A 12,859-nucleotide genomic window follows, 5' to 3' on the forward strand; every position below is an offset into this window, starting at 1 on the left:
GAAGTCAAATGGGTTGATCACATGATAATTCTACTTTTATTTATTTTTTTAAGGAAACTCCATACTGTTTTACATAGAGATGACATTACTTAACATTATCACCAAGAATGCACTAAGAGTTGTAATTTCTCCACAATGCATGTCATCTTTGGAATTTTTTAAATGGTATTTGTCTTAATGGATGTTAAGCTGTATTGTATATCCTTGAGGTTTTGATTTGAATTAACCCAATAATTAGCAAATTGAACATCTTTTAATATGATTACTGGTTGTTTATCTTTTTCAGAGAAATATCTGTTCAAATCCTTTCATAATTTTCAGTTGGGTTATTTGGTTTTTGTTGTTGAATTGTGCTCATTATATATTTATATATATATTAATGATATTAACTATTATCAGATGTATAAATTGAAAATATTTGTCCAGACAAGTGAAATGGCTCATACCTGTAATCCCAGTGACTTGGGAGGCTGAGGCAGGAAGATTGCAAGTTTAAAGCCAGCCTCAACCAAAGTGAGGTGCTAAGCAACTCAGTGAGAACCTGTCTCTAAATAAAATACAAAATAGGGCTGTGGCTCAGAGATTGAGTGCCCCTGAGTTTAATCCCTGAAATGACCCCCCGCCAACAAAAGGAAAATATTTTGTCCGTCTTTTATGCACTGATGTTTTTAAGTTTGGTGTGGTCCTGTTTATATAGTTTTACTTTTATTGTCTATGCTTCTGGTGTCATATCCAAGAAATTATTGCCAAGTCTAATATCATAAAGATTTTCTCACACTTCCATCTAAGAGCCTTATAGTTGCATATTTATGTTTAAGCCTTTGATACATTTTTTAAAGATTTTTTAAGACAGACACAGTATCTTTACTTCATTTATATATTTTTATGTGGTGCTGAGGATCAAACCCAGTGCCTCATATGTACAAGGCAAGCACTCTACTACTGAGCTATAACCCCAGCCTGCCTTTGATACATTTTAAGTCATGTTTTGTATGTGGCATAAAGTAAAAATCTCAGTTCACTCTTTTGCATATGCATAGCCATATTTCCCAGAACCATTGTTGAATAGATTGTCCTTTCTCTATTGTATTCTCATGCCTTCCGTTTTACCGAATACCATGTTTCTTTCTAGCCTCAATCTTCCTCTATTAAAAATTCACTCTCAGTCGTGTCCAATGACACACCTGTAGTCTCAGGAGGCTGAGGAAGGAGGATCATGATTTCAAAGCCAACCTTAGCAAAAGAGAGGTGCTAAGCAACTCAATGAGACCTTGTCTCTAAATAAAGTACAAAATAGGGGCTGGGGATGTGGCTCAGTGGTCAAGTACCCCTGAGGTCAATCCTTAGTACAAAAAAAAATCACTCTCAGAAAAAGAACTGGCAGAATGTTGAAGTAAAGGTTGTTTTTAGGATTGCATAATTCTGGATCACATATTGAACCCATATTGGCTATGTGAATGTGAGTAAGTTCCTTAAACACTCTGGACCTTATTTTCATCATGTTTGAGGAAATAATACAACAAAATATGAATATAAAAAACTCTCACAATATGGCTATGAGATTAATTACAATTTATTCCACACAAGCTTTACTTTTTTAAGCAAATAATAGAGATTAGTATCGAAATTAATGATGACTCCATCAAATTGAAATTTATAAACATTGAAAAGTTTATTAACAAAACTACCTGCATTTTGTAACATGAAACTATCTTATAAGTACATAGAATAAAATGATAATCATTGAAATGTGGTACTTCAATAAAAAATATAATTATCGAAAAAATGGATAAAGCAAAGACCTCAAATTAACTTTCATTTGTATGGTCAAATAATGAATATTTAAGATTTATTTATTTATAAATTTACTAATCAAATATATAATTTAAATATTTATTTCCTTTGTTCACTCTCTTTGAGATTAATATTTTTTCTGTATAATTTTCTTTCAATGCTGGGGTACAATGTAATAGTATGCCTTATTTCAAAATTTTCCCTCTTATATCTTTATTTGTATATCATTGCTTTTATCTTCTTAGAAAAGTGCACCTTAGATGAGAAAATTTTCCATGACACCAAGCAGCAAGAATGAGACACCAGGTAAGGTTTACAAGATGTTGCTTTCTCCCATTATTCAGTGATGACCAATTGCTTTTACCTTTTGCTTCAATGAGTAAATGACACTAATTTCTGAAATTTACATGCTCCATTATCCCAAGTATCTTGGAAGGGGAACCACGATAAGAATTAACATTTGAAATAGGCCCTTAGATATGAAGAAATGTGGCCAGAGTCACAGATAATCAGAAAATCAGGGTCAACTCATTTCCTCTGCCTTTGTCACAGTGCCCTCTACATGGCAGCACATTGGCATCTGATTGGAAAAAGTGTGGTCAAAAAGAAATGATTCTTCTATCATCTTCAGATATGCAAAGAACCCCATATCACTCTTCATAAGTGTTCACAATGCATCCTGTTCCCATCTCATTCTTTTAGAAAGTAGTGATACAAATCAACACATATTCTCTGCTGCACAATTATCATGACAGCTGATCAACTCAAGAGATCCACACTTTCTGATTCCAATAAAGGGCAGCAGTAAAACCTCATGTCTTATAGAGAACTTATTGCTACAGACTAACTACAAGGAAAGGGATGCGCTCCATCATATAAAAGTCATAGAAATTGTTTTAAAAATTTAGATGTTGATGGACCTTTTTTATTTTATTCATGTATTTATACATTGTGCTGAGAATTAAATCCAGTGCCTCACACATGCTAGGCAAGCACTCTACCACTGAGCCATAGTCATAGAAATTTTTACTAACCCTTTTTCCCCTTCTATTTTGAGTCTTGGCTTCTCCCCAGTACCTTCCACAGAGCCCCCTTCACATCCTTGTTCCTTAGGGTATAGATCAGAGGATTGAGCATGGGAGTAACTATAGTATAGAAAAGGGCAATAAACTTTCCCTCATTCTCAGAATAACTGCCTAGGGGTTGGAGGTATGTGTACATGGCTGAGCCATAAAACAGGCAAACCACAAGGAGATGGGACGCACAGGTCCCAAAAGCCTTTCTGCGCCCTGCCATTGACTTGATCCTCAGCACTGCCTGAGCAATGTGTGCATAGGAGCCTAGAATCAGTGCTGCAGGAATAACAATGATTATGACTCGGGCCACAAACATCTTGGCCTCTGTGCCTCCTGTGTCCTCACAAGCCAACTTCTGGAGTACAAGCATCTCACAGAAGAAGTGGTTCAGGTAATGGAGGCCACAGAGAGGCATGGCCATCATGAGGCTTGTCTGAATCAGAGAGTTCATGAGACCTCCCACCCAGGCAGCAATAGCCAGGGACTGGCAGAGAAGGGGGTTCATGATGGTTGTGTAGTGGAGTGGACGACACACAGCAGCATAGCGGTCAAAGGCCATCACCACCAGAAGCACACACTCAGTTCCACCTACAGAGAGCGATATAAAAAGCTGAGCCACACACCCTCCATAGCTGATGGTCCTGTCAAATCCAGAAAGATTGATCAGCAGCTGGGGCACAGTGCTGGTGGTATAGCAGAGGTCCAGAAGGAGAGGTGGCAGAGGAAGAAGTACATGGGCGTGTGCAGTTGAGGGTCCAGTTGTGAAAGTGTGATAATGGTTATGTTTCCAAACAGTGTTAGGGAGTAAAGAATTGAAATGAAGACAAAAAAGACAAGTTCCAGTTGAGGCCAATCTGAGAAGCCCACCAAAATGAAGCCCTCTTCAAAACTGGTGTTGAAACTTCCCATAGCCTTGCACCTGCACAAATAATGCAAGACAATTCAATGTCCTCCAGGAAGAACATGGATTAAAAAATTATTCACAGTATTCCCTCTGTAATGCATTTCTTTATCTATTTTGCTATTCAGTTCAGTTATGTGCAGTCTTCTATTTTACTCTTTTCTTTAAACTGTAAATCACTGGATTGGGAATGATGTCATCTTTATTTGACTGTAGCCTTGCTGCCTGTGTGTTCTGTGACATTAGCCAGGTCACTCAGTCCTGTGGATCTGGTGCTTCCTTGTCTGAAAGAGGAGATGACATTATCTCTGCATTGCATTGAATTAGGACAAAATGTAGTAATGTGGAAACTGCTTTTAAATATCTAAAATATAAAAACACAGTATTATTATTCTCTATTATTTTCTTTTGCTCCTTTCCTAGGTCTGTTAGTTACCTTATTTTAAATTTGAATCAAGGAATAAAGCAGCCTGAGATCACAAGTTTGACCTGTGGACGCTGATAAGCTACCATCTGCTGGAAGAACGTAGCTAGTGCACCTGTCCCAGAAACCCAGCTCATGATCAGCTTCCATCTGTCACATGAACTGAGAAAATTTGTTCCTTAGTAGTTAAAAATGAAAAAAAAAAAAAGGATCAGTAACAAATTGTTCCAGTCATCATGTTTTGAATACTCCTCCCCTGATTTCATTAGCTGATAAGGACCATCCTTGAGATCCACTGAAAGGCCTCTTCTTACTTTTCTAGCCACCCCCACATTGTACAGCTTCTTTCTAGCACTTGTCCACTCACTGAATTTTTTTCCCTTGTCTTTGTACCTTTCTCAGCTGAGAGTTCCTTATTCATAGAGAACAAGTTGAATATTTTTAGAAATCAGCATTTTCCTTTATGATACAAAGATATGATGAAAGAATGTTAGTTTAATGCATTACACATAGTACCTGTTAGACAAATTTTGTTGTGTACAGCATTGGATTCTCTAATCTAATCTCATGAAATTCTATTCCTCTAAGAAACCTACATATTAACTAATACATATTAACTACATATTAACTACACACCTTGATGAATTTAGAAGAGGGATAGACATCAAAAGTTGTCTTCCATAAAGCTTGGTCTTTCTTGTAGCTAAAAATCCAAACAATGTCACATGAAAATACTTCAGAAAACAAAGCAGGAAACAGATGATCAATAGAAGCCTGGCTGTGCTCAGTATAAAAGATCTTTTCCTAATTCTTCTCCATTCTGAACATCATCAATGGATCTATGCTGGATCAATGAAAATAATGAATTTTGAGGCTATCCTTGGAGCCTCAAAGGAAAAGATAAGTTAACTGTGAATTAATGATAATGAAGTATTAATTCATATGTAGTTTAACCAATACTCCAAAGCTTTTTATTGAATGACCATCATAGCAGAGAACAACAGCCTAGTGTGAGTACCTTTTCCTGCTGATCAGTTCTACCACTGACTGGCTACTCCACCTGTTCTGAAAATTTTATATCTTTGCCTATAAAACAAATTCATTTACCTATAAAACAAGTAAATAAATAACATTTCATAGGATTTTTATTGGTATTAAATGACATGCATTCTGAATTGGTGATTAAAAACAAAAGCTATTCCCACTCTTAGTACTTATCTTTCTCCATCACTAATCTTTAAATTCCATGAAATGGGGTCTGCTTAACTTATTCTTCTATTCCCATCCCAGGGCAGTGCCTAGTAAATAAATGACTCTGACAAATATTGTTGAATAAATTAATGAATGCTTTGACCACCCTGATTCTGTGATCTGTGCACATAAACGTCTCAGAAATATTGGTTTCTTCTGCAACCTGAAAGAATTAACACACCTGCATTGTTTCTCATTTAGTTCCACAAAGTTTTTAATCATTCTTGCTCCATGTGTTTATCAATGATTTTAATAATATCATATTATATGCTTCATATATTTGAAATTTAACAAAATTTAGAAGTATAATTAACATGATAAACAATAAATCATAATAAAATATGATAATTATTGATAATTATGATAATAATTATCAATAATTATGATATAATAATAATATTATAAAACTTGGAGATTTAAAAAACAAGTGGGTACTTTAGTGGATAAGAAAATGAGATATCTTTGAACTGGGAGAATTGAACTTAACTTCCTAATCTTAGTTGGATAGATGTAGAATAGATGACATGAAACTTGCAAACTTGACAGAATGTCAAGAATTATACCTTAAATATACATGATAAAATTTATTCTTGAACAATCATGTTCATAAAACATAAAGGACAAAACCAAACAGCCAAAGCAATACTTAGAAAGTAAAACAAAGTTGTGGTATCAAAATTCGTGATTTAAAATTTTGTTACAAAGCAATAGAAACAAAAATATCTGGTACTCTTAAACACAACACATACACACACAGAAAAACAGATATATAGACCAATGGGATAGAAGACATGACCTAGATACAAATATAATTTAATTTTTCAAGAGGGTCACAATGAGGAAAGGATAATTCCCTTCATAATTGGTACTGGGAGAAATAAATTTCTTCATGTAAAAGAATGAAATTGGACCTTAGACCATGCACAAAAACAATTCAAAATGGGTAAGACTAGGAGATCCTGTCATTTACCACAACATGGATAAGACTGGGAGATATTATATAAGGCAAATAATCCAGAAATAGAAAACAAAACTTGCCTGATCTCACTTAGATGTACAATGAAAGAGATAATCCAGATTCAAACATAAACAAAATATGCAAACATAAATAGCACGTGGTTGTCAGTATGAGATGGGGGGATGAAAGGACAAGATATAGGTCAAAGGATAATAGAAGATATTTAGAGTTAAAAAGTCTAGAGATCTAATCATAACATGAAATGATACGTTAAAATGATGGAATTTATGTTAAATTAAAAATATTAACTGTTCTGACCACAAAAACAAAGAAATATGAGAAATTGTGAGAAAATGTATATTAACATGCTTCATGATCATAGTATACATGCATCATGATACTATTTATATATTTCATAGTATCATGTTTTATACCTTAAAAATACATGATAAAATTTATTCTTGCAAATAAAATAAGAAATAAAGAGCAGAAGATAAAGATGAGTTGGAAAGGAGGGACCAAATCCCCAATTTATGTCAATAGGGCCTGTGATAATCAGATTTTCATCACTCTTACCAAACTATCTTACACAAACAACTTGGAGGAGAAAAGGTTTCAGAGATTTCACTCAAGGTAGGCTGGCTCCATTGTTCTGGGCCTGGAGTGAGACACAACATCCTGGTAGAATGGTGTGATAAGAGAAAGTTACTCAGCACAGGGCAGCTGGTCAGCAGAGACAAAGAGAAGAAGGGTTAAGGAGAAGATATAGTCCCCAGTGGCACATTTATATTATCTACTGTCTCTACATTTTACACCACCTGTCAGAAGTCCATTAAAATTATCAATCCATCAAGTGAATTGATCCACAGGTGAGATTAGAGACTTTATTAGACAATCTTTTCCAAAATGGCTAATCATTGGACATTGCTGCACTGGGGACCACACCTTCTGCACATGAGCTTTTGGGGGATAATCCAGATCCAAACCAAAACAGTACTTATTGACTTTTGAATTCTAGTAAAAAAAATCTCAGATTCATTAAACACTGAAATACAGGATCTGTACTTTCCTAATTCATAATAAAATGTACCAGCCATTTGTTCACATGTCTTTAAAAATCTGATACTGTACAAAGTCTCAAACCAAGAGATTGTTTAATGAAGTGCTGCCTTGTTTCCTCATGCCTACACTTTTGTCCTTTGGGTTCTCTCAGCTCCCCACTTTCATCTTTGTGTTTTGTATTCCTTGTTCAATTGATATTCACCATGTCAGTATCTCTAACTTACCACTCTGTAACATCCACCTAACTCTGGAAGAATATAATATTTATAGGTTCTATAGCTCAAGTAGGGTTAATTAAATTCTTCTGAAAAGAATAACACAAATATCCAAGTTAATCATATCAAAAATTCACAGTCTTTTCAATGTGTCTTTAACATTCCGCTCTCTACTGCCTCTTTCCCAATAGAGGTACCTAAGAGCAAGCCTCTCTCACTTAAACACATTTCCTCTCACTCTATGACCAATTTTGGTTTCATCTTTATGTCTTTCTTCATAGATTACTTTTTTACAGAATTGTCTCTACTCATTGTTTCCACCATTTCCCTTCCCACTAATCCTCAACCCACTACTATATGGATTACGTCCTCTCTAATTTTTATGAAAAAACGCAGTGCACATTTTCAGTTCTTTCCTTGGTCACGTTGATTACTATCCTTTTTTTACACAAAACCTCTTCCTCTTCCATCTTGAATATCTTCCTCTTTTCTGGCCATCTCTTAGTCTCCTTGGTGTGCTCCTTTTTGTGCACTCCCTACATCTTCTGGTTCCTCCTCAGGGTTCCACCTCAAATCCTTTTCTCTTAACATTCAAAAGACCCTTCCTGAAAAATGCCATCCATTTCAAGGCTTGAATCCACAGAGTTTCTGTGTGGATAACACCCAGATGTATGTCCCCACCCACAAGGTCTTATATGAATTTCAGACTTTAATAAGCCAGTTGTATTAAAATGCATTTTATTTTATATATAACATATATAAGTATACATTAAATGTTTATATACTTATATATAGCATATGTAGTATATATAAATATATGAGTATATAACTATATATTTATATTGAATATTTAAAATATATATGAATATATATACATTATTTTATTATATATATATAATGTATATACAAATATATAATGGATTGATACTTGGGGACTTGATGGACCTTGGAGGTACTGTCTTATTCAGGGGTAGACAACAAAAGAATTTCCTAAAAACAATTTTCATGGACAAATCACCTAATCCAGAACTTATATTTCAGCCATCTCCTTTATTTGGGTTGAACTGGATCCTTACACTTTGAGCCATTATGTAAAGTGCTTTGATCAAACCAAGGCCAGGTACCATATAATTTAAGACATCCCTTATTTCCCAGAGACTGTTGAAAATATTCAAACTTACACATTTCGAGCCTGTTTAAACTACCTGTCCCATTTCAAACTGCAGAAACCATAGTAGAGGCTCATATCCCTATTAACCTGGTGCTTCATGGTATGGCCCCATGTGGCATGCCATATCTCCTCCTCTAAGGAATTGTGAGTAATAAACTTTTATATGACAATCATTTCCTGATCCATTGTCTCACCATACCTAAATAATAATTAAAAAGTACCTATTAAACTCTAGCTTCTTCCTGGGTATCTGGAAGACTGCCAGGGACAACAGATTAAGCATGTTTAATGCGAAACTCATCCTTTTCCCCTTCAAAACTTCTTTTCCTCCTCTGTACCCTGTCAGGGACTGGCACCACAGCTACACAGTTTACAAAAATAGAAAATTGGTCATCAATGTTCAACAACTCCACTTGTATTCAAGTTACACCTTCCCTGTCACTTCATCTGTGATACAGTTTTTCAAACAGGGGTAATTTGACCATTAAGGACATTTATGGCCATGGCTGTAGAAATTTTGGGTGGGTACAATTGGCATCTATTGGTCAGATGTACTGCTAAACATCCTACAATACACTAGACATTTCATACCCAAATTTATCACATAAGAATTATCTTATTCAAAAATGTCATTATTGCTGAGATTGAGAAAATGTCCTCTAAGAGATATTATTTATTTATTTATCTTGTCTGAGATAAGCCCCTTGTTATATAATCCCATGTGGTGCTGTAATTTCTCATATGCAAATTACCATGTTCAACTTATCTTCTAACTTGATTATTTCCCTATGCAACCATGTTATAGCCTAGAACCAGCAGAATTGTGTCTACAATATTGGCAAGACTTAGTGCCTAGACTGTTGAGTGAAAGATAAAAGTACCAAATATGCCCCTGAGACTGTAAGCACTCACCTGAACCAGCTTTTAGAAAGGCATGCCATCAGAGTGTTTTGTTGAAAGAAAGAAAAAAAAGGAGGGAGGAAGGAGGGAAGGAAAGAGAGAAAGAAAAAGAGAAAGAAAGAAAGAAAGGAAGGAAGGAAGGAAGGAAGGAAGGAAGGAAGGAAGGAAGGAAGGAAGGAAGGAAGGAAGGAAAAAAGAAAGAGAAACATAATGCACAATGACTTCTAAGTGACCAGCCCAATTAAGTTGTATAGGTCAATTCATTTGTTAGTCCTTTGTCTTTGAAATCTGGTGCTTTTTATCCAGAAGCTAGTGTGCAAGAACAAGGACAGAATATTATTTACTCTCTAGGCTAAAGTTTTTTTTTCTTTCTCCATCTTGTTAAATTATTCTACCTAAAAAACTTGGCTCCTTCCTGCCTCATTGCATACCCATTTCCTGGTTAATGTGCCCTGCTTTCCAAAATCCCAAGGTCCTGATGAGAATGGACTGATCTCCAGAAACACAGCATACATGACCAAAGGAAGTGTCCCATAAAACCTCTACTGAGACTGTGACTCCCTGTGTTCAGCCCAGTCAACCTCACCCTCCCCGCACTAGGCACATCTCTGCCATTCAGAAATTGCTTCCTATAGTGATGACTGTTTTCCAGTCCCTGATGGATATTCTTGCCACCCTTCCTTAGGCTAACTGCGGGGGTTAGTCTCATCCACATACCTGGTAATCATGGAAAGAAAAGCTCTTATTCACAAACTCCCTGGTAGCCTTTTCATCTTTAAGAATAGTTGCACATTACTCTTCAAATGGAGTACGCATTGGGATTCCAGTAGATATCGCACAATATCCAGCCCTATATCTCATAACCCAAGAGGGTCTGAATCGAAGGCAAGCCCAGCACTGATCTAGATAGCTCAGGGGATGGACAACCTTCTATTTCATATGAACAGTCCCAGTTCATACACATAGGAAAGAGGGGGAAGTTCTCATTAGAGGAACAAACAAAATAAACCCCAACTTCCTTTCAAATGACAGTACTCCATTTGCAGAAGGAAACAATCAATCTATGCAATCTTTATGGATTCCATATTCCTTAAGTGAAGGTAGAAACTTCAAAATGACCATTTCTTTACCAAATTTGTCATTTAGTAAAAGAGGAAAAAGGTAGAATGATAAAACTGCTTCCTAATGACTCCTGTTTTTATGGCATCTCTCTCTAAGTGTTTATAAGTCATCTTTGTCTGCGAACAACTCTGTATATACTAAACATTTTTGCCATTTGAGCAATCAAATCCATCTCCTCACACATGATAGGAGAGCACTGTAACACTGAGCTAAACCCCCAGTCAATAGTGAATTTCTTGAGATCAGAATCATGTACTAAATTCTTCATCTCTTTCCCCAAGTTAATGTTATTCTCTGACCATGACACAGGCACTTTGAGCCAGAAAAGATAATCTCCTATGTGAAGGATGATAGCCTATAAATTTCTTATGAACTGCCTTATTGTAAGACATTGATCCTTCAATTTGAATCATATTTTCCTTCCTCGTGTTATGTTCACATTACAACTCTTCTATTAGTTTAAAGAGGATTAAACTCACTACCAAACCTAACTAACTATTAAAGAATTCTTCTCCCTGTTCTCCATCACAGTTTGCACTTACAGCCTCCATCTCTCATTCTAAGCCCATAGCTCTCACACTAGGTAACACACAATCTCCTTCCTATCTCCAAGTATTTAGGGTGATATTCAAGACTCTTTTAAAATCCTTCATAATAACATGCTAATGCTTTCCAGTATTGATCCAGAAAACCACACCTGGGGTCCAGTCAGCTGACTGACATTCAAAGGGTGAATTTAACAAATTGCTTTTTTAATGCCAACTCCCCACATAACGTTGTCTCTAAATACAATAAATTCTTTCCAACCTCCATGATTGTCTCCAAACTTTCTTGATTGATTTTCAACAACTCTAACTCTGACTCCTGGTTCTGATGTCTACACTTTACATTTACCTTCCTCAATTCTATTGCCTTCAAAATGACGTGGAAACCATTCAGCACTGGTGACATCTAGAGATGTCTGGGAAAGACAGGTTCTTCCGTGGTCCTGACTTCATCTGTGGAGTGGAGGGCTTTCACCAGAGTCTTGTCCTGGAGAAGTCATGCTTCTACATGGTTCTCTCCCTCCACAGGGGAGCCTGCTGAGGTCCAGAATAGGAGATGGAAGCATCTTCTCTCTGCACTCTGGTTCAGTCACCCTAACTAGCTGAGCAGGAATGAGCTGGTGTTGTTTATCAGACCACCTCCCACAAGGGAGAATTGACTGAACACTGCCAATTATCCTCTGGAGACACTGTCACAATCTCTTTAAGAGCAGTGGAGAAAGAATTGCATACCCAGACTGGCCTTGGAGAACTCTGGGTCCCAATGTAGCAATTATAACCAACTGACTGGCTCAAGATCTACCCTGAAGTCCTCAGTTCTCTCCTTTCCCCCCACTCTGCCCAAGCCAAACTGATATATCCAGTGTCCTCAGAACATGCCTTCTCACTTATTCATGGGACTCGGTAGCCTGGGATTCCTCACACTTTCCCAAATTTGAACCTCAATCTACTAGACCTTCAATCAAACCAAATATCATTTCTCATTTGAAAGCAAAATGTTTATCACAATCCAAATGTCTTCCTTCTCTGGAGTTTTCTAATACTCATGGTCTCATTTATTTTCTATCAACTAATATTTTATTTCTTTTATAAAAAAATGATTATTTTTATTTTTCACATAAATGTATTCAATGACTCAATATATTTCTTCTCTTTATAATCTGATTCTATGCACAACAAATTTAAAGATAAAATGATCCATTTACCATTCTAAATGCCATGTGAAATCAAAAGTTGCATTAATGGTATCATAGTTAAGATGGGACAAATACCTCTGCCTTTACAATCTCTGTGACCTTGAAAAGCTTTCTCAACATGCCTCAGTCTCAGTTTCCCCAACTGTACTATGCTGTTAATGTAGCCTGTCCCACTGTTTGTGCCCTGATGACACAATGTGTATGAGCTGCCTGGTGTGTGGTAGACATTGATTTAGTGGTAGTT

At 36.1% G+C, this 12,859-nt stretch overlaps 1 protein-coding gene across 1 annotated transcript; it reads right to left on the reverse strand.

The window, feature by feature from the left end:
- Positions 1–2,635: 2,635 nt before the first annotated feature.
- LOC101978648 (olfactory receptor 2Y1) lies at positions 2,636–4,144 on the reverse strand. Its single transcript, XM_005340871.3, is given in 2 exon segments — positions 2,636–3,575; positions 3,578–4,144. Coding segments are annotated over 2 exon segments (936 nt in total). The 5' UTR covers positions 3,780–4,144; the 3' UTR covers positions 2,636–2,841.
- Positions 4,145–12,859: the final 8,715 nt, after the last annotated feature.

This window comes from Ictidomys tridecemlineatus, chromosome 1 (genome assembly GCF_052094955.1).
Source record: "Ictidomys tridecemlineatus isolate mIctTri1 chromosome 1, mIctTri1.hap1, whole genome shotgun sequence".
Classification (NCBI taxonomy): domain Eukaryota; kingdom Metazoa; phylum Chordata; class Mammalia; order Rodentia; family Sciuridae; genus Ictidomys; species Ictidomys tridecemlineatus.